This window comes from Scyliorhinus canicula, chromosome 2 (genome assembly GCF_902713615.1).
Source record: "Scyliorhinus canicula chromosome 2, sScyCan1.1, whole genome shotgun sequence".
NCBI lineage: Eukaryota > Metazoa > Chordata > Chondrichthyes > Carcharhiniformes > Scyliorhinidae > Scyliorhinus > Scyliorhinus canicula.
Genome location: NC_052147.1, coordinates 35,728,291 through 35,755,393, shown reverse-complemented (window position 1 = coordinate 35,755,393; position 27,103 = coordinate 35,728,291). Strand labels below are relative to the sequence as shown.

The 27,103-nt window shown below is 42.1% G+C and overlaps 1 protein-coding gene across 2 annotated transcripts in view; it reads left to right on the top strand.

Moving 5' to 3' along the window:
* Window positions 1-303: 303 nt before the first annotated feature.
* Window positions 304-27,103, top strand: part of zc3h14 (zinc finger CCCH-type containing 14) — a 60,304-nt gene continuing 33,504 nt past the window's right edge. Inside the window, exons 1-9 of one of the 2 annotated variants that reach the window (XM_038776048.1) lie at window positions 304-760; window positions 15,315-15,357; window positions 16,344-16,458; window positions 16,566-16,606; window positions 16,799-17,000; window positions 18,229-18,688; window positions 20,305-20,456; window positions 23,159-23,259; window positions 24,516-24,671. In XM_038776048.1, coding sequence (XP_038631976.1) covers window positions 638-760; window positions 15,315-15,357; window positions 16,344-16,458; window positions 16,566-16,606; window positions 16,799-17,000; window positions 18,229-18,688; window positions 20,305-20,456; window positions 23,159-23,259; window positions 24,516-24,671 — 1,393 coding nt within the window. In that variant the 5' untranslated portion in view covers window positions 304-637. The remainder of the gene's footprint in view (window positions 761-15,314; window positions 15,358-16,343; window positions 16,459-16,565; window positions 16,607-16,798; window positions 17,001-18,228; window positions 18,689-20,304; window positions 20,457-23,158; window positions 23,260-24,515; window positions 24,672-27,103) is intronic. The other variant, XM_038776044.1, reaches the window with a different exon arrangement.

The following is a 27,103-nucleotide window of genomic DNA, read 5'->3' as shown; positions in this document are numbered from 1 at the left end:
TATGGAGATGCCGGCGTTGGACTGGGGTGGGCACAGTAAGAAGCAAGACCAGGTTAAAGTCCATAGGTTTGTTTCGAATCATTAGCTTTCGGAGCACAGCTCCTTCCTCAGGTGAGACCTCTGAGGCATTACAGTAATCCTTTAGAGTAGCGTTAGTAATAAATAGTTTTGTTGCAAAACAAAGACTAATGTTCTTTGTTAACACTGCCACATCAAGATTCAACATCAGCATAATCAAAGAACATTACACTCTGCAGGTCTGTCAGCATCTGTGGAGAGAGAAACGGAGAAAGCCGCATGGGAATGAAAATGTTAACTGTGTTTCTCTCTCTCCACAGACCCTTGCCAGACCTGCTGAGTTTATCTAACATCTTCTGTTCTTTCTGCATGGGTCCTTCATTGGCAGCAAGGTGTTTTGGGACAGGTGGTGGTAGTGGATTGATTGCTCGCTGTCCCGGGCGCCCATTCCACCTGTCACGACGTGCGTGTTGTTCACCTCCTTTCCTTTTGTTTTGCATGGCGGAACCGGCTCAGTCAGTCAGCGTCAGCAGCAGGAGCCCGGCAACAAGTGGGCTGGCGGACGGAAGACGAGTGTAATTTCGAAACGCAATCTTGCGCCGGCGGAGCGTTGGTGCGGATGGCGGCCCGTAGTTGGCGGGGATACCCGGCTGCTGCCGTTGCCGAGACACCGGAGGCGGAGGGGCCGAGGAGCCGCACGACAGGGATGGAAATAGGGACGGAAATCAGCCGCAAGATCAGGGTGAGCAGCCGGGGAGGAGGTGGTGGAGGTCGGGGAGGCTGAGCTGAGGGGGTGGGGGAGCCGCTCGGAGCCGGCGGGGTTTCCGCCGGGAGGCCGGCCCCAGGCCCCGAGCCGGGAGCCGCTGTGGGGGGATGCGGGGAGATGGGCCGGAGTGAAGTTTGAGGGGCGGGGGATGGCGGGCCGATCCTGTGGGGAAAGTCTCCCGATGTTTGCGGGATCACTCGGGTGTTTGCCAGAGGAGGAGGAGGAAGAAGAATCCCCTGTCTCATTTCTAACCATTGTCACTTTGTTAAAGAAAACAACAATTTCACCATCGGCTTCCCGGCTTGTTCCCCCCCGTTTGACCTGAACGTCTCCGGTTGTGTTTATTTATTTTTTGGATGGGTGCAGGCAGACTGTGAGGGTCATACACAAGGCGAGCAAACGTTGTACGGCGAAGTTTGCATTTTTGATATTGGCCCCGGAATTGTTTTTGCACATGCCTCGTTGTGCAACAAAAAAGGTTTAAACTCCCATTGATGGCCCCATCTATCCATTTTCCACCGACGGTCACATGGGGTTCGTTCTCTCTCTCTCTTCCCCCCCCCCCCCCCCCCCCCAAACCCCAAAAGAGAAAACAAACTCCAATTTGTTTTCCTACTCATATGGGCATCGCTGGCAAGGACATCATTTGTTGCCCGTCCCTAATTGCCCTTGACCAGGCAAGTGTTGAGCTGTCGCCTGAACAACTGAGTGGCTTGTTTGGTCATTTTGGAGGGCAGTTAGGAGTTGACCATATAGTTCAGACCAGATAACGGTGGCGGATTCCTTCTCTAAAGAACATTAGTGAACAGATTGTTTCTTAGTGACAACCTGATAGTAGAGTGGTCACAGTTCTGTTTTTTAACTTCTTGTTCCAGATATTTTTATTTCATTGACTCAATTTAATTTCTCAAATTCCCATGGTGAGATCCGAGTTCATGTCTCCAGTCCTTTAGTTCAGGCCTTGGGATTGTTACTGACTCAGTATCGTGACCACGATCGTACTGTTTCCAAGTGTTGTGATATATTCTTGCTGAGCTTGGTTAGATCTCTGATTAAGCACAGATTACAGACAGAATTTAAAATTTTCGTGGTATTTACTACTCATTATTGCACACAGATGCATTTTCCACTCGAGTCAGGAACAAGTGTTGACCATTCAACCTTTAACATAGCAAAACATCTCCAGGTGCTTCACAGGAACATTAGCAACAAAATCTGCCTCTGTGCCAAGAAGTTGTGGATTTAAGTCCCATATGAAGTCTTGAGCACACAAATCTAGGCAGACATTTCATTGGAGATTATGTCTTTCGGGTGAGATGTTAAACTGACTTCCCATCTGCCAAAACATTTAAGATGGGGCAGCAGGGTAGCATGGTGGTTAGCATAAATGCTTCACAGCTCCAGGGTCCCAGGTTCGATTCCCGGCTGGGTCACTGTCTGTGTGGAGTCTGCACGTCCTCCCCCTGTGTGCGTGGGTTTCCTCCAGGTGCTCCGGTTTCCTCCCATAGTCCAAAGATGTGCGGGTTAGGTGGATTGGCCATGTTAAATTGCCTGTAGTGTCCTAATAAAAAAGTACGGTTAAGGGGGGGGTTGTTGGGTTACGGGTATAGGGTGGATACGTGGGTTTGAGTAGGGTGATCATGGCTCGGCACAACATTGAGGGCCGAAGGGCCTGTTCTGTGCTGTACTGTTCTAAATTCTAAATTCCATGACATTATTTCGAAGAGGAACAGGGGAATTATTCCTGGTACTCTGACCCTGAATCATCATCTCTCAAAACGATTATCTGTTCACTGACATTGCTTGTGGGAGCAATCTTCTGTTGCATTTCCTACATTACAAATGTAACTGCACTTCATAAGTACTTCATTGAAGTTTTGTTGGAGCTAAGTTTTAAGGGGTATCTTAAAGGAAGAAAGAACACATTAGCAAGGGATTTCCAAAGCCCAGGCCCTTAACAGTAAATACATGGTTTTCAGTGGTGGAACAATGAAAATTTGATGACCAAGTGAATAGAAGTGGAAGAGTGCAGAGATCACTGGGCATTATAGGTCTGACAAGGGTTAAAGATGCAGGGATTCTTGAGGCTATGGAGGGAATTGAAAACATGGATAGATTTTTTAAAATTGAGGTGTTTTTCAACTGGGAGTCCATATAGGTCAACAGGCACAGGGGGGTGATAGTTGAATGGGATTTGTGTGAGTTGGGACATGGCAGCAGGAATTTGGGTGGGCTTGAGTTTGGGGAGGTGGAAGATAGGAAGCTGTACAAGTGTGCATTTGAATATTCAAGTCTAGAAGTAACAGGCATGGATGAGGGTTTCAGCAAGAAATTAAGCTGAGACAGAGAGTAAGCTGGAAATGGAAGTAAGTGGTTTTAGTGATGTACAAATATGTTCATGGAAGCTCATCTCGGGTTCAAGTATGGTACCAAGGTGAAAAGTCTTGTTCAGCCTCAAGTGGTTGCCAGGTAGAGATGTGGTGTCAAGAGCTAGTGAACAGAATTTTGGGCAGGGATTAAAGGCAGTGGCCATTCTGCACCATCAAGTTAGCTCTGTACTTGCCTTCACTTGCCCACTTTTGTTCTTTAACACTCAAATGTCCTCGTCTAACAAGAATGTCAAAAAAACTAAAATGCTACAGGTGCTGGATCTCTGAAATATAAACAAAATGCTTAAAATACTCAGCAGATATGGCAGTATCTAGGTCAGAGTCTAGTTTGGGAAACTGTTCTGCTTTGCAGAACACCTCCCCTAGTTCCACAGGTGTAACCCACAGCATCTGGTTGCTTGGCATTTTAATTCAACATCTTGTTCTTGCGCTCCCATTTCTGTGCTCGACCTTCATTGTTACAGTGAAGCTCTCACAAGCTTGAGCAGCACCTCATCTTGTGTTTAGGCACCTTACAGCCTTTTGGGCTCAACATTGAAATTCAACAACCTCAGACTAGGTACTCTGTCCTCAATTTTGACTTTTCTTTTTGCCAGTGCCAGCCTACATTTTGTTTTCATCATTTTGATTTCAGACAGAACTGTTCATTATTCTGTCATTTTCGCTTACTCTGGTTCAGTGATTTGTTCCTTCACTACAACTCATTACCACGCCCGTTACCTTTTGTTCCATGATATTTTGTTATTCAATCTCTCCTGTCCACGACCCAATCTCGGACCTTTCCTTTTGTTCCTCACCCGCCATTCCACAGGGGCAGCACGGTGGCACAATGGTTTTCACTGCTGCCTCTTGGCTCCAGGGGCCTAGATTCAATTACGGCCTTGGGTGACTGTCTGTGTGGAGTTCGTACATTCTCCCCGTGTCTGAGTGGGTTTCCTCCCAGAGCTCTGGTTTCTTTCCAATCCACCACGCTAGGTGGATTGGCCATGATAAATTGCCCCTTAGTGACCAGAGATTTGCAGGGTAGGTTACAGAGTTACGGAGGGCGGAGTGGATCGGATATCTATGAAAACCCATCTCTTTTCCACTTCAGTTCTGAAGCAGAATCATATTCGACTCAAATGTTAACTCTCGTTTATTTCTCTACAAATGCTGCCCGACCTGCTTGAGTAGTTCCAGTACTTTGTTTTTATAAAAAAATAGGCCAATCTCTGTTATATTTTTCAGTTGATCTCAACACCTTTTTGGGGCGAGAGCTCCAGATTATCACCACTGTTTTTGTTATTACAGGAACTCTACTCGCATGTTTAGGTGTTTTCATGTGTAATTGGGCATGGTTGAGTTATGTCTATGAAGCACGCAGTGTATGAACATTTTTCTTCTGTCTTTACTTTTCCGTATGTCTAATTTCTCTCTCTCATGGTTTTATGTCACTGGAATTAGACAATGTCAGCATGGATTTATGAAAGGGAAATCATTTTGACAAACCTACTGCGTTTTTTTGAGGACTGTTGTTGAAAACTCACCACCATTCTTAGAATTACCCCTATATCAAAAAGGGCCAACATTCTAAATGGCGAAAAGGGATTCTCACTTCCTGACTCCGATGCAGGCTTCGGTGGGTGCTATTCAGGTCAAACTATATTTTCAAGTTATCCCCCGGTATAACCCATACCTTCACTGAAGTTTGCATCTACTTACCACTTAGTAGCATCGATCCTGGGTCCCGCATTGCTAAGTAAGTAAAGTAGGCTTTGGAATAACTACTGTTTCAGGTTAAAACTTTTAAAGTTATTTTATTATTATATTTTTTCTTTTAAAAGCTGCAAGCACTTTCTTTACAGAAAGGAAAAAAGATCTTGCTTCTGGATCCTTCTGGCTGGTTGAAGGGACCTTCAGGCCCAACTTGACAATCAATCTCCTTTAAAGTCTGGTCTTCTTTAGATGTATTCGCTGATTAGCTCGGTTGCTATGTCCTATTTTTCCCATATACCGAGCTATGAGAGCTGGCTCTGCTGGCTATCTCTGAGCTGACTCTGCCTCCTCTTTAAATTCTAGTCTTCCTTAGATGTATTAGCTGTTTTAGCTCGGCTGCTATGTCTTATCTTTCCCATGACCGAGCTGGCTGTAAGCTGACTGCTTGCTTCTCTTGTTCCTTCTCTCCTTCTCTCTGAGTTCTGGTTCTGGTAGTTCCTCCTCTGGTCTCTGGGTTTATATTCTCATTCTAACAGTTATTAAGTTCTTATGACTTTATTGTAAAGTAACTATTATTTCACTTTGATTGTAAAAAGTATCTTTGATCTAAACATTCTAATACAACTAAGTATTCATTTTGACATGGCCTCGCCTCTCAGGTCTCTGATAACATTGTTTCCTTTGTGATGTTCAAAGTTCCTTTGTGATATTCAAAAATGTTTTGGTTTCAAGAGGTGTTACTTGTAATTCCTGTCATTTCTATAGTTTTATTTTTCAATTGTGTCCCCAGCTCATAATTTGGACTTTGATTTTGGCTTTAAATTATGTTTTTCGTAGACTGATAGCCTCCAATTTTCTTGTATTTACTTGGTGTTCGCAGAATTACACATCTAGAATTGTCACCAAATTCAACTGAACCTCATCTTTTCCTTTCTAGCTGTTTACTAAGAGAGTTAATTTCAATGAAGGTGTGAAACATTGCTTTTAGCTGTATGCTAAAATCCACTTGGTTATAATTTGAAAGGTTTACATTTGTCACCTAACTCAAGTGAAACCCTCCTCATCCATGCTTTTTCAGATGCTTACTAAGGTAGTTACTTTCAATTAAGGTGTGAACCATTGTTTTTAGCTTCATACAAGAATCCTGTGTGTTTGCTTAGCCTGCTTGGGAGAAAGAATCTGCATTTTATACTCCTGCTCTTTGCAGCTGCTATTAACCCTTCGTGGGATCTTTCCCTGTATCCTCTCATGTTTCTCTCAGACCAGATATTGCCAGACTGCCATGTTTCAAATTACACATCTTTCCATATTTTCAATAACAGGACGTAACTAGCAGAATAGATAATGGTGAACCAGTGGATGTGGTGTATTTGGATTTTCATAAATCTTTCATTGAAGTCCCACAAAAGAGGTTAGTGTGCGAAATTAAAGCACATGGGATTTAGGGTAATATATTGGCATGGACTGGGAATTTGTAAGCAGACAGGAAACAGAGTAGAAATAAATAGCTCTTTGGAGTAGCAGATGGTGCTTAGTGGAGTACCGCAGCGATCAGTGGTTGAACTCCAGCAATTCACAATATGTCAATTATTTGGATGAAGGGATCAAATATAATATATTTCCAAGTTTGCTGATGGCAGAAAACTTGATAGGAACGAGTGGTGAGGAGGATGTTGAGAGATGACAAGTTGAGTGAGTGGGCAAATACATGGCAGATGCAGTATAAAGTGGATAAATGTGAAGTTATCCAATTGGTAGGAAAAACAATGGCAAAGTATTTAAATGGTGATAGATTTTGAAATGTTGATGTACAAAGCGACTTGGGTGTTCTTGTACACTGGTCACTGGAAGCAAGCATGTAGGTACGGCAAGCAGTTAAAACAAATGGTTTGTTGGCCTTCATTGCAAGAGGATTTGAGTACAGGGGCAAGGATGACTTACTGCAGCTGTACAGGGCTTTGGTGAGACCACACCTAGAGTAGTGTGTGCAGTTTTGGTCTCCTTATCTAAGCAAGGATATATTGCCATAGAGGGAATGCAGCAGAGGGCCACCAGATTGACTCCTGGGATGGCAGGATTGTCATGCGAGGAGAGATTGGATTGACTGGGCCTGTATTCGCTGGAGTTTCAAAGAATAAGAGGGAATCTCATTAAAACATGTGCATTTCTTTTTTAAAATAAATTTAGTGAACCCAATTCAATTTTTTTTTCCCAATTAAGGGGCAATTTAGCGTGTTCAATCCATCTACCTTGCACATCTTTGGGTTGTGGGGGTGAAGCCCATGCAAACACGAGGAGAATGTGCAAACTCCACACGGACAGTGACCCAGTGCCGGGATTGAACCTGGGACTTCGACGCCGTGAGGCAACAGGGGTAACCCACTGCGCCACCGTGCTGCCAAAACATGTGCATTTCTGATGGGGATGGATGCAGGGATGTTGTTTCTTCTAGCTGCAGGCCTCTAGAACAAGGAGGGACATCCCTTAATTTCAGGATACGGGGTAGGCCATTTAGGACAGAGATGAGAAATCTCTTCACTCAGAGGGTGGTGAACCTGTGGAATTCTCTACCATAAAAGGGCTGTGGAGGCCAAGTCACTGAATACATTTAAGAACAAAATAGATAGATTTCTAGAGGCATCAAGGGGTACCGAGAGAGTGTAGTAGAATAACGTTGAGGTAGAAAATCAGCCATAATCATATTGAATGGTGGACTAGGCTTGAAGGACCAAATGGCCTACTCCTATTTTCTATGGGCTCGATTCAACCAAATGGGAAGAAAGTCTCATAGTGCATTTAGCTGCGTGTTTCCTGGCGCCCGCAGGTGTGAGCTCTGCTTGGCGTCCAAATCTCCATGGTCCCTGAAGCGAACTCTGACACCCCACCCCACCACCCCACCCACCCCTTGATGCCTTGGGATTGTCAACCTGGCACCCTGGGAGTGCCCATGCCAGCTGGCAATGCCATCATGGCACTGCCAGGCTGGCACCCAGCTGGCAATGCCAGGGCACCACCCTACCCAAAGGGCATGTACCTGGGGGCCTCCGATCCCCTGGGAGACCCCCATGAGTGCCCTTCATTCCATCTGCTTTTCTGGCGCAGGGTGGCCATTGGATCGCGCCCTATGTTGCACATGTGCTCGATGGCTTTAACTTCTTTCCAATGATTTTATTGAATTTTCTTCTTTTATCACTATGTATATTTTCCTCCTGGTTTATTTGTCCTTCCTGCTGTCTTGAGTTATTTGTGCTTCTCTTCCTGTGCTGTTGCCTGATTTCTATTGGTACAAGTTTCCAGATATTGCAGCAGTGTTTTTTTTCCTCTGGACGTATTTTCTTTATCTGATACAGAGGGTTGATATGGCAGTGCAGTAGATGTATATATAAACTTTCAAAAGGCATTTTATAAAATAGAAAAGCTTGTATTAAAGGGTCTTTGGTAACCTGGCAATGGGAGAGGAGTCACAGGGTCACTGAATTGATATTTCCCTGATGAGAGAGCAGTATCCATGGGTTGCCGGAGTAAATCTAATTTTTTAAATATATAAATGACTTGGATTTGGGTATGAAAGTTTGCAGGTGATACAAAACTTCCCATGTTAATAAATGGTAAATAAGATAGTATCAGGCGGCTGTAAATTGATGAAGCGGGCAGACGAATGACAAATTCAATTTAATTTGAAATGATGGATGTTGTGATGTATAGCATGGAGAGGCAGTTTAAACTAAAAGGTGAGGTGGTGGAATGCACGAGCAAAGGCTTCCTTTTGTGGTGATTATCAATCTCTTCTACCACCAGTTAGAAAATATTCTGCTTTCTCTTTGTCATTAATGTATACTGGCTGCTTGTCCGCTCATAGGTTGCAGTTGACAAGAGTAGAAAAAAATTAGATATATTGAAAATAACCAGTTTTATTTGTGTATTTTATATACAGTGCAATATCTCTTACCCTATATTTTGGAAATGAATTGAATAGAAAGATAGAAAATAAGAGCAGGAGCAAGCCATTTGGCCCTTTGTGTCGGCTCTGCCATTCATTATGATCATGGCTGATCATCCAACTCAATAGCTTGATCCCCTTTGCCCCAAGTGCTATATCTAACTGCTTCCTGAGTGCAGTGTTTTGGCTTCAACTGCTTTCTATTCTTCGGAACTATTTATCCAGAAAGCCATCCCGTATACACTCCAGGAATTCCTCCTCTACAGTATTGTGACTAATTTGATTTCCCTAATCTATATGCAGATTAAAGTCACCCATAATTACAGATGTTCCTTTATCACATGCATCTCTTAATTTCCTGTTTACTGCCATTCACAATATCACCACTACAGTATGGCAGTCTACTTAAGACCCCCCCCTAATGATTTTTGCCCCTTGGTGTTTCTCAGCTCTACTCGTACAGATTCCACATCGTTGGAGTTAATATCTTTCCTCTCTATTATGTTAAGTAGCACAATGGACAAAACAGCTGGTTTGTAATGCAGAGCAAGGCCAGCAGTGCGGGTTCAATTCCCATACCAGCCTCCCCGAGAATGTGGCGACTAGGGGCTTTTCACAGTAATTTAATTGAAGCCTACTCGTGACAATAAGCGATTATTATTATTATTATTACTAATAATAATAATCTCCTCTTTAACCAGGGTGGCACAGTGGTTAGCACTGCTGTCTCACAGTGTCAGGGACCATGGTTCGATTCCAACCTTGGGTGACTATCTGTGTGGAGTTTTCACATTCTCCCCGTGTCTGCGAGGTGGATTGGCCATGCTAAATTGCCCAGTATTAGGTGGGGCTACTGGATTACGGGGATAGGACGGGGCCGTGTGACGAGTTAGGATGCTCTTTCAGAGGGGCGTGCAGACTCAAAAGGCCGAATGGCGGCGTCCTGCACTGTAGTGATTCTATAAACGCAGTTCCACCGCCTTTTCCTTTTTTGTCTGTCCTTTCTAAATACTGAATACCCCTGAATGTTCAATTACCATCCCTGGTCACCTTGCAGCCATGCTTCTTTAATCCCAACAATATCATACCCGTTTACATCTATTTACGCAATTAATTCATCCACTTTATTGCGAATGTTCCGTGAGTAAAGGCACAAAGTCTAAGGCCTGTCGTTTTAACATTACTTGTCCTGTTTCCACTATTGTTCACTGCAGCCCTGTTTGAATCTGTGCCTAGGTTTCTGTGCCCACCGCCTTTCTTATACTTTTACCAACTCTGGTGTTTGAGACCTATCTGCAGATTTACAGGCAAGTGCTACCCTGGTTCTTTGTGGAAATAGTCCATAATTCAGCTGTTTATTCAGGAGCAGCTGCTGCAAACCAGAAAGGATGACAAATTACTTTTTCTGTGGGCGGGTTTAATTAATCTTCTGCTTCTAATTAAGGCATTGTAACTTTTTTATCTTCACTTTTATTGTTCACGAGAGAATTTGGGTTGCAGCTCGGAATGAACTTTCCAATGGCACTGCGCACCTGTAATGTTAGTTGGCCCTACTGAAACAATGAGGAATATTCAACGAGGAAGTAGAATTTACGTTTTCGATTCTGTAGTGTTTCATGAGGAAGACATTTCAAAATGCTACGCATTAAGTGGGGGAAAACATAGTGGGCAATGAGTGGATAGTTTCAGAGAATACCACAGGTAGGGAATGTAATTCATTTCAATTCACTTGATCATCTTTTTTCTGAATTCAAGTCTTTGTAGGGGTAAAACTAAAATGGAAATGAGGAAAGCAAAGAGAGGTCATGAAAAAATACCAAATGCAAAGATGTTTTATTAGTAAACAAAGAATAAGAGGGGTAACTAGGAAAAGAGTAGGGCCTATCGGGATCAAAAAGCTGAGCAATGTGTGAAGCAGAGGATGAGGGTAAAGTTCTTAAGGAATACTTTGAGTCTGTTCTCATAAAAAAGGCAGACAAAGCTGACAGTATTGTTCAGGAGGTGGAGCATTGGACATTGGATAGGATAAACATAGTGAAGGAGGAGATATTAGAAGTTTGATATCTATTAGAGTGGATGATTCACCAGGAATGGATGAAATATTTTCCAGCTAGTTAAAAGAAGCAAGAGAGAAATTACAGTCTTTAACATGATATTTCAACCCTCCCTGGCTATAGCAGTGATGCCAAAGGATTGGAGGCTGCCAACACAGTACTATTGTTTAATAGATAAGGGATAATCTGAGTAATTGGAGAAAGAGCTTGGGCGCAGGCAAGGTACATTCTCATGAAGCGGGAGGTCGGGGCAAGCAAATCCACAGTTCCCTGGAAAAACGATAGAGATTATGAAGAAGAAGAAAAGGTATGTGAATGACAGATGCCAGATAGGCACCACAACTGAGAGCGAAGCTGTATATGGAAGGTTTAGAGATGAAATGAAAAAGCATACAAGAGAAAGCAAAAAGAGACCAGCAACTAATATGAAGAGGAATCCAAAAGTCTTCTACAGACATATAAATAGTAAAAGGGTGGCAAGAGAAGGAATGGGGCCAAGAGCGGCAAGGCAGCACAGTGGATAGCACTGTTGCTTCGCAGCGCCAGGGTCCCAGGTTTGGTTCCCGCTTGGGTCACTCGCTGTGCGGAGTCTGCACGTACTCCCCGTGTCTACATTGGTTTCCTGCGGGTGCTCCGGTTTCCTCCCACAAGTCCTGAAAGACGTGCTTGTTAGGTGAATTGGATATTCTGAATTCTACAGCTGTGTACCCAAACAGGCACTGGGGTGTGGCGACTAGGATATTTTCACGTAGCTTCATTGCGGTGTTAATGTAAGCCTATTTGTGACAAAAGTGTGATGCAAGGAGACACATGACCTGAGGCTAAGCTTAGTTGTGGACTGGACAGAGACCTGTGTAGAAGCAAGCATGGCGGTTGCTCAAACTTGGGCTATACCTTGTATATATGCACACACTGATGTGGTATCAATAAATTCTTGATATTCAACCCAACAAGACTCTGAACCTCTTTGGGAGACCGACTGAACATACAATCATATGTGGGTAATTACAGAAAGCCAGCACGTATTTGTTGAGGGTAAATTGTATTTGACTAACTTGCCAGAGTTTTTCAAGGTAATAGGAAAGGTTGATGAGGTAATGCTGTTGATGTGGTGTACACTGACTTCCAGAAGACAATTGTTAAAGTAGCGCACAGCAGCTTGTGGGTAAAATTATGGTAATCATGGAATAAAAGGTACCGTAACAACGTTGATATGAAATTGGCTGAGTGACATGAAATAGAGAGTAATGTATGTTTCTTTGAACTAGAGCAGGGGTGGGCAAACTTTTCCGTGCAAGGGCCACATTCAGAAATTCACAATTTTAAAGGGCCGCATAGTATATTAATTAATAGTCCCGGTTGTAACCAATTAGCATGCGGCATATACCTCAGCGCTTCCCCCGGCGGCATCCTGCCTTTAGCCCTCTTTTTCTCTACTTTTCAAAAATGGCGCTTCACCCGGTTATGATTCTGGGCGCCTCATATAGAACATAGAACATAGAACAGTACAGCACAGAACAGGCCCTTTGGCCCTCGATGTTGTGCCGAGTAATGATCACCCTACTCAAGTCAACGTATCCACCCTATACCAGTAACCCAACAGCCCCCCCCAATTAACCTTATTAAAAAAAATATTAAAAAAAAAAATTTTTTTTTAAAAAGATTTTTTTTTTTATGACTTGATCTTGGTGGGCCGCATAAAAACCTTTGGCGGGCCGCATGCGGCCCGCGGGCCGTAGTTTGCCCACCCCTGAAACTAGAGGGTGGTTTGTAGTGGCGTTTTCCAGGGATATGTGTTGGGACCCTTGCTCTTTGTGGTGTATATTAATGACCTTGACTTTGGTATACAGGGCACAATTTCAAAATTTGCAAATGATGCTAAACTTCGTGAACTGTGAGGAGGCTAGTGTAGAATTTCAGAAGGAAGGTTGGTCGAATTGGTGAGCAAATGATAAATACAATTTGATGCTGAGAATTGTGAAGTGATTTATTTCGATAGGGAGAATGCAGAGAGACAATATAAAATAAAGGGTGTGGGCGGCACAGTGGTGCACTGGTTAGCTGCCTACGGCATTGAGGACCTGGGTCATTGTCCATGTGGAGTTTGCACATTCTCCCCATGTTTGCATGGGTTTCACCCCCCACAACCCAAAGATGTGCAGATTAGGTGGATTTGCCACGCTAAATTGCCCCTTAATTGGTAAAAAAAATAACTGGGTACTCAATTTATTTTAAATAAAATAAAGGGATGCAGGAGCAGAGCGACCTGGGTGATGTGCGTAAATCATTGAAATTGTAGGACAGGTTGAGAGAGCAGTTAATAAAGCATATAAATCTTAATGATTTTTATCACAATTAGGCTTACATTAACACTGCAATGAAGTTACTGTGAAAATCCCCTAGTTGCCACACTCCGGCGCCTGCTTGGGTACACAGGGAGAATTCAGAATGTCCAATTCACCCAACAGCACGGCCTTCTGGACTTGTGGGAGGTAACCAGAGCACCTGGAGGAAACCCACGCAAACATGGGGAGAACGTGCAGCCTCCGTACAGACAGTGACCCAAGCCGCGAATCGAACCTGGGACCCTGACGCTGTGAAGCAACAGTGCTAACCACTGTGTTACCATGCTGCCCCCAAATTATTGGAATCAATTCTGAAAGACCATATAAATCCTCATTTAGAAAGGCATAGGTTAATCATAGAAAGTCAGCATGGATTGTTTTCAGGTAAGGTCGTGCCTGGCCAACTTAATTGAATTCTTTGAGGCAGTGACGATGTTCATGGAGGGCAGTGTGATGGATTTGGTCTAATAAAGTTGCATGTGACACTCTGGACAAAAATGTAAAAGCCCTTGGGATTCAAGCGAGAGTATTAGGGTAGCACGGTAGCACAAGTGGTTGGCACAGTTGTTTCACAGTTCCAGGGTCCCAGGTTCGATTCCCAGCTTGGGTCACTGTCTGTGCGGAGTCTGCATGTTCTCCTTATGTCTGCATGGGTTTCCTTCGGGTGCTCCGATTTCCTCCCACAGTCCAAAGATTTGCATGTTAGGTGGATTGGCCACGCTAAATTGCCCTTAGTGTCCAAAAAGGTTAGGTGGGGTTACTGGGTTACAGGGGTAGGATGGAGGTGTGGGGTGCTCTTTCCAAGGGTTGGTGCAGACTCGATGGGCTGAATGGCCTCCTGCACTGTAAACTCTGTCTAGTAAATTGGCTTGGTGCCATGAATCAAACAGTAATGATTGATGGGTATTTTTGCGACTGGAAGACTGTTACCTGTGGGGTTCCGCAGGGGTAAGTACCAGGTTCTTTTTATGTCAATAGTTAGACTCAAATGTAGGGGGCATCATAAAGTAGTTTGCAGATGTTGCAAAAATGGGCTGTTTGGTTGATGATGAGAAGGAAAGCTTTACACTGCAGGAAGATATAGATGGTCAATTGGGCAGAAAAGTGAAAAATGGAATGCAATGCAGAGAAGTGAGAGTTTGGGAGGTGCAACAAGGCAATGGAAATATAAAGGGACCTTGGAGGCATGTCTACAAATCCTTAAGGATAGCATGACAGGTTGAGAAGGTGTTCGAGAATGCATGCGCTTTCCTTTATTAACCAGGTCATTCAAATGCAAGACCAGGGAGGTTGTGCTAGAACTGTACACAACTCTAGTTAGAACACAGCTTGAGCTAATTGTACAGTTCTGGTCACCATATTACAGGAAGATTGTGATTGCAGAGGAAGTTTACAAGCTGCCGTGACTGGAAAATCTTTAGCTATGAAGAAAGATTAGATAGGCTGGGGTTATTATCCTTGGAACAGAGGATGAAGAGGTGACTTAATTTGAGGTGTAGAAAAGTCATGAGGGGCCTAGACAGAGTAACTAAGTTCAAAGGCCCTAAGCAGAAGAGTTTAAAATAACTGGCGGAATAGATTTAAAGTAATTGGTAGTGGGATTAGTGAGAAGATGAGAGTGATAGAGACCTGGAGTTCACTGCCTGAAAGTGCTGTGGAGGCAGAAGCTCTCACTACATTAAAAAAAATACTGGGATATCCACATGAAGAACCATGTTCTGCAGGGCTATCGACCAAGAATGTAATGATTATCCATATTGGTTGCTCCATACAATTGCATTCCTTCAATTCTGGCCTCTTACACTTCAACAATCTTAATTGTCCCATTATTTGCAGCTGTGCCTTAAGACCTGGAACTCCTTCACTAAATCCCTGTTTCTTTCCTCCTTTAAGATGCATTTTAAAACCTACCTCTTTGACCAAATATTTAGCCACCTGTCTTAAATCAGAGCTGAATTCTTGTTTCATGAGACATTTTAACTATATTGTAAGTTCCATATAAATACAAGTTGGATACTTTTAACCTGAATATTGTTCAGCAGTATTATAAGTTTCTGGTTAGTGTTTGATTTTGCTCAAATAAATTAACTTGCATTTAATTTTCAGACGGCCATTAAAGGAAAATTGCAAGAGCTTGGAGCTTATGCAGGTAAGCTGTTCAAGCTTTGTGCCAAAACTGTTAATTACAATGCACATTCTCTAAATACGTACAATTCTGTGGTTACAGAATTTTGGAGTAAAATCCCAGCCGAATATTAGTCAATTTTTTCTGTGTTTAAAATTTAGATCACTGATAATGGATATATGCTTTTCACTGCAAACTTGTACCATAGAAAGTTTGGTATGTTTACTTAATGGTTTATGTAAAGTTTCACAATTATCATACCAATTGGCTTTTCAGGCAAAATGTTATCATCAATGAATTGGGTCTGGGAGATGTTAATTTTAAATTAGTTTAAAGTATGACCAAAAACATCAAGATTTGTTTAAGATATTGTTTTGGATAATAAGCTGATGGTTGTGAACATTTTTTCCATGAAATTGATATTTACTGTAATGTTAAAAATCAGAAGGACTGTAAAAGGTGCAATATTATTTTCACTTCAGTCCACAAATCTGTGGAAGAAAAGACATCAGGGATGTGGTTTGCAATTTTAAGCAGATTCAGTTTTGTACAGTTTTGGCGCTCATTTTACCGTGCTGCGCTAAATTGGATAAGTGTGTGGGAGCAGCTTTTTAAGAGCAGGAGTATCTGGTGCCAAATGTTTTTTATTAAAAAAAAATAATATCTTGGTTTAGGTGGGATTCCCCCCCCCCCCCCCCCACACACACACACAGACACACTCTAAATTGGTTATTCAGTAGGTGGAGTGTGTGGCTCTTAGATCTAGGTTTAAGTGAACCTTTTCTAGCATGCAGCTTTTGCTTTACTGAGAGGCTTAGAACTGAATTGTGTTTCCAATGGACTGGCAAATACACCACAGAATTGACTACAATTGTTAGTTAGAATTAGGGGCATGTAAAATTTAATTGTTTTTCAGTGGATAATGGCCTTTTCCTCCTGTGCAGAATTGTGAATTATTTTTCTTTAATTTTTATTTCTAACGTACAGATTTTTTTCATTCCTCTTTGTAGATGAGGAGCTACCTGATTACATCATGGTTATGGTAGCCAATAAAAAGAGCCAAGATCAGATGGCAGAAGATCTTGCTCTCTTCCTGGGAAACAACACTATCAAATTTACTGCTTGGTAAGTTTTCCTTTCACATAATAGTTGAAAAGATGTAACTGTGAAATACATATCTCAATTTTAAGCTGTGCAATGTTCTAGGAACTTAACATACTGTTTATGTTTAGGCTGCACGGTGTCCTTGACAAGCTACGTTGTGTAACAGTTGGTAAGTACAGTTAGATAACTTTAAATTTAATTTTAACCATGAAAATAAATGGCACTCCTGTTCAGATTAGAACTTGAGCAAACAGAGTATAAATTTTGAATAGATATAAAATCAGTAAACATTAGAAATCAATATTAAAATTTTTGAAGATTGGACTGCGAGGAACTTTGATTATTTTTATTTGAATCACAGAACCCACCACTTTAAAGCAGCCGTCAAGCTACACCAATTGTAATGTGTTGTTTCCTTTGGAGAAGAGTCAAGCAGCAGTTAGTGGAAGTACTGATCAAAACAGCGATGTTCGTATTCTTGCTGTCACCAGCACACTTTCTGAAAGAAATGATTCTCGGGTTTCTACCAGCTCATTACAGGAGCAGATGATGCCTATTATCCGGTAGGAGAAATTAAGCAGTTATTTTTTGAGTACCCGGTGGCAGATTCTGTGGGTGAATCCACAGCTTGTAAAACAAGTAGTCAATTAGCAAACATTGGATGAGTCGATTTAAGTTGAAAATGTGTTTTTCCAAAAATAATTGATACCATAAGACCATACTCTGCTGAATCCTTCACATAATACTCTCAATTTACAACATGGAAAATGGATTCCCCACTCTTAAAAACAGTATTCCATCATCAAACCTAATTGGCCTGAAATTCTAATTGGTTTCCTCCGTTCCCTTCAGTGGTCTGATCCACTTCTGTTGATGGACATTAATGGCTAATTAAAGAGGCTGTCAAGAAGCCAAACCTTTTACTAATCACAACCAATTTGATATTGTCCTGAAAAGTTACATCATCTTTTTATTTTGACCAATCCACACAGTAATGAGTGTTTGGCAGTGATTGATGTTGGCAGTCTCTATCCACATTGCATTCTGAAATTAACTGCGTAAAATGCTTGCCTCCTGCCTTATTTCTTAATTTCACAGGCAATATCTTTGATTTCAGCGAACATTTTTTTTTCCAGAAAGATTAAAAAGTGGTAAATTTGTGAATTTACTGCTGTTCAATGCATTCATCATGCCAATTGCAACCCCCCCCCCCCCCCCCAAACGCTGCACTAACACCCCCTCCCCCCGCCCCCAAACAATCAACAAGATTCCATTGTCGAAAAAAGAATATCAGTTCCTTGGGGATGCCGGCGTTGGACTGGGGTGAGCACAGTAAGAAGTCTTACAACACCAGGTTAAAGTCCAACAGGTTTGTTTCAAACACTAGCTTTCGGAGCACTGCTCCTTCCTCACCTAAAGAAGGAGCAGTGCTCCGAAAGCTAGTGTTTGAAACAAACCTGTTGGACTTTAACCTGGTTTTGTAAGACTTCTTCCTTGGGGAAGTATTGCTTTTGTCGTCCATTCCTAAATAGCGTTGTTGAGTTTTACAATTCAACTTTTCTGCAGCTAGGACCCAAAATTTAATATGCCTTGAAAATAAAAACAATTCAATTATACAACTTTAATATATTATTGGATCAGTACTTGAAGCTGATATCAGAGGTGATTTTTAAAAAAAATGCAGATTTGACATTATTCCCTTTTGTTGTGTAAGACAGGCGTATTTAAGAAGCTTGTGAATTAAAATTGGTAAGGCTGTCTCTGATGCTTTCTATATTATCTATTATATAGAACAAGTTCTGTGGAGAGGAGCACATCTCAGTTAACATCTGCAGTAAAGCCATTAATGGAACTGGTCTCCTCCGAAGCAGTAATTGATATTAAACCTGAACCAGATGATCTTATCGATGAAGATCTTAACATTTTGCAGGAATTTCCATCATCAAAGAAGAAGCCCATGGTGACAGTTGGCTACAATATATCTTGTCCTTCTCTTGAGGTCTTTAGGCCAGAAGAAAATGTTTCATATCCATGCAGGGCAACTGAGAATAGCATTCAGTCTTTCAGGGTGCCTCAGAACAATGTGCAGCCATGTAAGTTAGGAGAAAGCCATGGTTGTAGGCCATTAGAAAATGCTGGCCATCCTTACAGATCATATGAAAGCAACTTGCAAGTTTACAACAGATTATCAGAAAGTGATGTGCAGGTTTACAGGCCACCAAAGTCTAACTCTGATCGATCAAGTAGAGATGTGAGTACAAATTAATAATTATGAATGTTTGATAGATTTAAATTGTTGTTACTTGTAGCCTAATTTTCCAAGATAATATTGCCTAGATCATGCAAGTTCTCAGTTTACATCCAGCACTCTGTGTGACTTCACAACTGCTTTCATCCCCCAGCTACGCTTCACTGCCATTGTCTCCTAGCCTATTCTGTTTTCATTACCTCTAAAAGTTATATCCTCCCTCAGTCCTTATCATCTCACTTCCAATCACACCTCCATTCCAGCTCAGCCCATCTCCCTCACCAGTCACCATTCTTGTCATCTTGCGTTCTCTCCCACACCCAGCCACAAAAAGCATGACACCAAAATACTGAGGTTTCCCAGCTTATTGCTATGAAAGTGGCCATTTGTTTTTTGTAAGTGCTTTAGAATACCACAAGTGGAACAAATTGCCACCTGAATGATAGAAGTTGAGAAAGGAGGAGTGTGCAGGAAAACTGGGTGTAGGCTGAGGCATCAAGTGGAATAGACAGGAAGAACGTGAGACCCGACAGACTGGTGAACCACTGGCTCCATTGGTGTAGAGCTGGGGAGTATGCATATCGGATGGGATGCTACCATTTGTTGCCAGGTAACAGTGGTGTTACCTCATTACCTAGCTCCTAAATATGTAAGTTCCCACTTTGCATCCCTTTTTCTGCTTTACCACTTCAACTGCCTAATGCCTGCCAACTATCACAATCCCATACTTGATGCCTTCCTCCCTAATGTTACTCATAACTCAGTTTTCCTCATGAGCCCAAATTTTAATATTCCTGTGCCTCCATCCAGCTCCAGTACTTTCAGACCCAATCTTCTGAATACTTTCTCCCTATCATTACTAAATTCTCTGCAAATACTGACTAGCCTTCTAAATCCTTCACTCTTTTCCCCATCGAACTACTTCCTCCCTGAAAAGATTTAATTTTCAGCCCTTTACTATTTCCACACTCCCATCAAATCTTTAAAAAAAAAACCCATCATTTGCTCAACAATATTCCGTGACTAAGCACGAGGCACGTCAAAAGATCCATCCCATGTCAAATATCACACCCTCCAAACTTCTCAGGAATAACTTCCACTGATTTATAGAGTGGTGTATTTGCTGATTTAGAGATTATTACATTTTAAAAATATTTTTTAAAAATCAATTTTTTGAGTACCCAATTAATTTTTTCCAATTAAGAGGTAATTTAACGTGACCAATCCACATCTTTGGGTTGTCGGGGCGAAACCCACGCAAAACGGGGAGAATGTGCAAACTCCACACGGACAGTGACCCAGAGCCGGGATCGAACCTGGCACCTTGGAGAGGCACCTTTACCATTGTGCCATCGTGCTGCCTTTAGCGATTATTACATTGGCCCATATTCGGCTCTGTCATGCCAGTATGCTGGAACATATAATTAAAGTAAATGGTGTAATTTAATAAAGTTCCATTTCTAACTTGATAACTGATGATTAGAAAGTTGCAGAATTTAGATCCCATTCTACAAGCACACAGTTGCCTTTTGAATGGTAAATTCTTAAGAAGCACTACCTGAAAAGGTAAAATCTATTTAGTATGATTACATTTGGTTGAATAATTTTTTTGTATATAGGATGAGAATTCCAGGAAGAGAAAGGCGGCAATCATCAGTTCTGTGGTTAAAATAAACAAGACTAGTGATGGTGAGGAGGACGATGATGATTATGGTGCCAGAACAGGAAGTCTTCCTAGCAGTATTTCTGTGCCAGCAAAGCCTGAAAGAAGGTACCAAGAAGCATGATATATTGTTTCTCACTGGGGCAAAACTTTGTAATGTGGTAATTAGCAAAACTTTCGATCGGTGTTGAGATGTTGCACAAGATTGATGTGCATAATTTTTTGTGATATATTAATACCACTTTTTCTCCTATTTATAATTTTGACTTCCTGTAAACTGTTACAGATTCAAGTTTATTTCTATTTCTTTAACTAGTAAGCTCGTATGATCAAGGAGGAGCTATATTTTTTTTAGTAGTAAATAATTCTTCATACTAAACTGCAATCCTACTCTGTTTTGGTCACTGCTTTTTTTGATGAAAGAGCAGTTTTATGTTGGTGTCTTCATTTTTGACACTTTGAAACCATTTATCTCCATTTTGCAGTGCATTCTGAATACTGTATCATTGTATTTTGATACTCTATATTGCTGGGCTATGCACTATTTTGCCGTTCTAGTTATTTAGTTGAGAGAACAAAAAGAAAAATACTGCAGACATGAGTAATCTGAAGCAGAAAATTTTGAAGCAATATTCAGCAGGCTAAGCATCATCAATAGAGAAAACAAACTTATTACCTTGAATTTTCTGGATTGCACTTTGGTTGAAACTTACTCTGGATTCTCTGCTGATATAACTGTAGGAACTTTTGCTAAAATTTCCAAGGGAATGCCAGGAAAATGTAACGCATCACCAATCAGGGTACTAGTAAATAGCCAACTATCTTCTGCCACGGTACCTCCAAGTTTTTACTGCTCCTTCACTTCAACTATATGTCCATTGGTGAAGCCTTTCCTGATGCTTAGTTCTTCTGAATGCATGAGGCAAGACTTAACTAACTGTCCTGTAGTTGTGAATAATGCAGGTCTCATCAAGAAAAAAAATCATCATCAGACTCCAGAACTCTGTTATACCAGTAAACTTTGGACTTTGCTGTGCCTAGACTTCTGTGTGAAAATCGGAAGCTGGCACATTTAGTATTAATACAGGAAACTCGAACAAGATGATATTTTGCATGGGGATAATGTTTCCCTGGATGAATCTTTAAAGTGATCCGCATCAATTTTTCAGCATAATACTGATGTAAATAATTTACATGCAGGTTTCCTGGGAACTATAAAGTAACACTGAAAAGTTATTGTAAATTCCTAGCCCGTGTTTCAGGATTGCATCCTTTGTCAGATTGAAAAATGGTACAAATGAGCAACGTTTGAAAAGAAATGGAATAAAGGGAAATGGGGGTGGCTTCTTACTATTTGATCCGGAGAGATGTAGACGTTCTTGGCAAGACCAGCATTTATTTCCCATTATAAATGAATAAATACAGACGCAGAAAAATAAATAGAATGATAGATGCAGTCTTTGGTGACTTATTTTATAGTGAGCTCCATATTTCTCGGAAAATATAATTAGCCTTTCATGCAATTTTGTAAAGCAAAGTCATGTTTTAAAAAAAAATATACAAAGACATGTGGATTGTTCCTAATATTCTACACAAGGCATAAGCACTAACTCGTCCCGATCACAACTCAAGAAAATAGCTCATCAAAGATTTTTGCATTGCACTCTCAAGACGGACACGGGGATGCCAAATTTCAACGGGTCAACAGTTTATACTGCATGAGAAAAGAGTACTGATTGTTTGGCAAGTTGACTCTGATCGAGACATTGCCATAGAACGCATCAGGGAACTATTGTTCTCCCAAGCTTTTAAATCAAAAAAAAGGTGCAATGCTTGCACATGTTACTTTAGTCTGCAAAGGGCAGACCCCTGCAAATTAATATATTTAGGGTGTAGTAAGTGTAAGTGAGCCATATTGTGAGCCTAACTGATTATCTTAAATTGGTTATTAGTGTAATTCTTAGCACCAGTCATTTGTTCAGCAAGTACTGTCCAGTTGTGGAATTACATCTTAATATTAAGACATTACTTTGAGTTTTTGAAAGCATGAGTTGATAGAATCCTCTTGTCTAGGGCAGCACAATGCGCAGTGGTTAGCACTGCTGCCTCACGGCGCCGAGGTCCCAAGTTCGATCCCGGCTCAGGGTCACTGTCTGTGTCGAGTTTGGACATTCTCCCCGTGTTTGCATGGGTTTCGCCCCCACAACCCAAAGATGTGCAGGGAAGGTGGATTTGCCATGCTAAATTGCCCCTTAATTGGAGAAAATGAATTGGGTACACTAAATTTATAAGAAGAAGAAAAAAAGAATACTCTTGTCTACTGCCCTGAAGGCAAAAATAAACATGTCCAGGCATTGCGCCTTTTTTGAATTAAAAGTATGTGGGACAATAGTTCCCTGGTGCTTCCCAATGGCAACACCTCAATCAATCAGCATTGACTTGCCACCAAACAGCACCCTTTTCTCATGCAGTATAAATTATTGGTCCCTTGGAAATTTGGCATTCTTGTGTCTGTCCTGATGGGCGCAGCACATGTCTTTTTCAGCAATACTCAAGTTCTATGCAGCCAAGCAACTAAAAAGGGCTCACATTTGAACTATAGATTCTGCTATAGAGATGCAAGAAGAATAAATGTCATTTTGCCAGATCGGGAAAATATCAACTTGTTTACCATCCCGTGGACCTCCTGTTCTGTCTCTGCATTCCCTGAAGAGACTTGTGGTTTATACCAGTGCAGTTTATAATCACGTGAACAATATAAACAAAGTTTGAAATAAATGTATTTGGAGTCAATAATTTTTTTTTTCCAGGCCCACTTTGCCACCTTCTAAACAGGCCAACAAGAATCTAATACTCAAAGCTATCACAGAGGCCCAGAAATCTGTAAGCAAGACAACAAGCTATCCAGCAGGTAATGTAGATTCATACAAAATACTTGTCAAAGCTGGGGTTTTCTTTGTGTGCCCTCTGAATATAATTAATTGGTAAATGTAAAGAATAAAATATAAAGATTTTTTGTTAGCTCAAATTTGGTACATTTCATATTTGCTCTCTTGAAGCACATATCCTTTCAAGCTTGGCTGCTTCCATGATATGAAACATCTGTTGGTTCACTGAAACTGAAATTCTTCACTACTCTCCTATAATTCTCTGTTTTAAAAGCTGAACTTGACGACTTCTAATGATTGTTTTCTGCCTGACCCTTTAACCTCACCGATGCCTTGCACTACAAAACATGGCCCTTCACTGGGATTTTATTAATTGAAGAATGGAAAGGAATTCTATTTTTTAAAAATTTGTCTTAGTTTTTGTGAGTGAATTCATGATTGCCGGCAAACAGCAAACTACGCGGTCCATCAACTTGCATCTCCGACATAATATACATCTTGTTAGGTTGCATTGCTCAAGCTATACCAATATTTTTTTTTTTTAAATTTAGAGTACCCAATTATTTTTTCCAATTAAGGGGCAATTTAGAATGGCCAATCTACCTATCCTGCATATCTTTGTGTTGTGGGGGTGAAACCCACGCAGACATGGGGAGAATGTCCACACGGACAGTGACCCAGAGCCGGGATTCGAACCCGGGTCCTCAGTGCCGTGAGGCAGCAATGCTAACCACTGTGCCACCGTGCTGCCCAGCTATACCAATATTAAGGGTCAATGGAACACATGTAGTTAGGTAAGAAACGCATTCCAGAATTATTTTAAATTAATTCTTAATCTGTAACTCAATTATGAAGTTACAGATTAATCGATACAACGTTTGGTTTTGATCGTACGTTGTGTAATCAATTTCAGGCCCTTTGACATAAAGTATCTAAATTAGAACAAAATTACCCTTTAGTTTTTATAATGCTATTTTTATGAATGTAAGTGTTTGTTCCATTGTGGATATTTTAGATTAACAGGCAAGTGTTTTATCAAAACAAAAACTTTCTTTCTGGTGCTACTCCCATTTATGTCCACCAATGATGCCCACCAAAAAGATTATTTTTTTTATCATTGTGAAATTTAAACTACATTTTAAAACTTCAGTTTTTCTGCCGATATATTTCTGATATTGACCTGATTTATCTTTGAAGGGTGAACTAAAATTAAGGTGTTTTAAGAATTTAGGAAAAAAGTCCACTTTTGTAATTGTATGTTTTCCTTTCGTTTTTGCAGTAATTTCACAGAGACAGACAGTACCTGTGGCTCCGAGAACTCGCGCCATATGTGAAAGAAATGAAATTGAAGTGATTAATGTAGAAGACAAAACACATCAGCATGACCTACAGCTCCAAATCAATAAAGTGGAACAACCTGTGCAAAAGTATTACTGTAAGACCAAAACTGCTTTCAAGTTGATCATAATCTTGCCTAAATTCTCAGAAATTGACACCAGAAGAATACCGTAATTATTAACCTTGAAAATTAAATGGCAGCAGTATTTTTTTTAATAAACATTTTATTGAGGTATTTATGGTTTTACAACAACAAAATAAACAATGTACATGAACTTCTAAACATAGTGTAAAAGCCATCTTCCTCCCTTACAGTCCAAAGATGTGCAGGTTAGGTGGATTGGCCATGATAAATTGCCCGTAGTGTCCAAAATTGCCCTTAGTGTTGGGTGGGGTTATTGGGTTATGGGGATAGGGTGGAGGTGTTGACCTTGGGTAGGATGCTCTTTCCAAGAGCCGGTGCAGACTTGATGGGCTGAATGGCCTCCTTCTGCACTGTAAATTCTATGGTAAGGTCCCACCTTTACTAACATCCTACTCTAAACTAAGCTAACCCCCACCACCCCCCTTCTGCTGACGGTTAATTTTCCCCAAAGAAGTCGACGAGTGACGAACCCTAACATTGACCCCCTCAAGGCGAATTTGATTTTCTCTAAACAGTGAAAGCTAGCCATGTCAGTTAGCCAGGTCTCTGTCGTCGGGAGCTTTGGGTCCCTTCAAGCAAATAGTATCCGTCTCCGGGCTACCAAGGAAGCAACGGCTAGAACGTCTGCCTCTTTCTCCTCCTGGATTCCCGGGTCTTCCGACACTCTGAAATTCGCCACATCTGGACTCGGTGCCACCCTTGTTTTTAACACCTTGGACACGATATTCGCAAACCCCTGCCAGAATCCCCTAAGCTTCGGGAATGCTCAGAACATATGGGCATGGTTCGCTGGCCCTCCCGCACACCTTGCGCACCTATCTTCTACCCCAAAGAACGTGCTCATCCGGGCCACTGTCATGTGGGCCCGGTGAATGGACCTTGAATTGTATCAAACTGAGCCTGGCACATGTTGTGGACGTGTTGACTCTACTCAGCGCGCCTGCCCAGAGACCATCCTCGATCTCTCCTCCTAACTTCTCTTCCCACTTGCACTTCAGCTCCTCGGTCTGCATCTCCTCTAACCCCATGAGTTTCTTGTAAATGTCAGAAACCCCCCCTTCTCCCACCCACACTAGAAACTACCCTGTCCTGTATCCCCCTTGGTGATAGGAGCAGGAAGGTTGAGACCTGCCTGCGTAGGAAGTCCCGCACCTGCAGGTACCTAAACTCATTTCCCATGCCAATCCAAATTTCTCCTCCAGCTCCCTCAGGCTAGAAAAGCTACCCTCCAAAAACATATCCCTCATCCTCAATCCCTGCTCTCTGCCATCTCCGGAACCCTCCATCCAGCCTTCCTGGGGCAATCCAGTGATTATTACAGATTGGAGACCACACCTAAGCACCCTCCGCTCCTACATGCCTCCTCCATTGCCCCCAGATCCTAAGGGCCGCCACCACCACAGGACTGGCGGAGTAACGTGCCGGCAGGAATGGCAGAGGCGCTGTTACCAACGCCCCCAAACTGGTGCCCTTGCATGATGCCGCCTCCACATGCTCCCATACCGACCCTTCCACCACCACTCACTTCCTGATCATGGCTATGTTCTCCGCCCAATAATAATTACTGAAGTTCGGCAGTGCCAGCCCCCCCCCGCCCCGCTCCGCTTAAGCATCCCCCTTTTTATGCGCGGGGTCTCACCCGCCCATGCAAAACCAGTGATCACCTTATTGACCCGTTTAAAGAAGGACCGTGGAATAAAGATGGGGAGACACAGAAACACAAAAAGGAATCTCGGGAGGACCGTCATTTTCACTGTCTGCACCTTCCCAGCTAGTGACAATGGAAGCGCGTCCCACCTCTGAAAACCGTCTTTCATTTGGTCTACTAATTGGGCCAAATTTAACTTGTGTAGCCTTTCCCATTCCTGTGCCACCTGGATGCCTAGGTATCGAAAGCTTCCCCCTACCACCCTAAACAGGAGCTCCCCCAATCGTGTCTCCTGTCCCCTCGCCTGGACCGCAAACATCTCACTTTTCCCCATATTTAGTTTATACCCTGAAAACCGGCCAAATTCCCCCAGAATCCTCATAATTTCTTCCATCCCCTCTTGTGGGTCCGAAACATACAGGAGCGGGTCGACTGTTTTAAAGCGAGACTCTGTTCCACTTCCCCTGACCAGCCCCTTGAGGCGCTCAGCGTAGTTGCCAGCGGCTCTATGGCTAACGCGAACAGCAGTGGGGAGAGGGGGCATCCTTGTCTCGTCCCCCGATGCAGCCTGAAATAGTCCGACGTTGTCCTATTCGTCCGTATGCTCGCAACAGGAACCTGATGCAACAACCTGACCCAGTCAATAAAGTCCCGCCCAAATCCAAACTGCCCCAGTACCACCCACAGATTCCCATTCAACCCGATCAAAAGCCTTCTCTGCGTCCATTGCGACCAC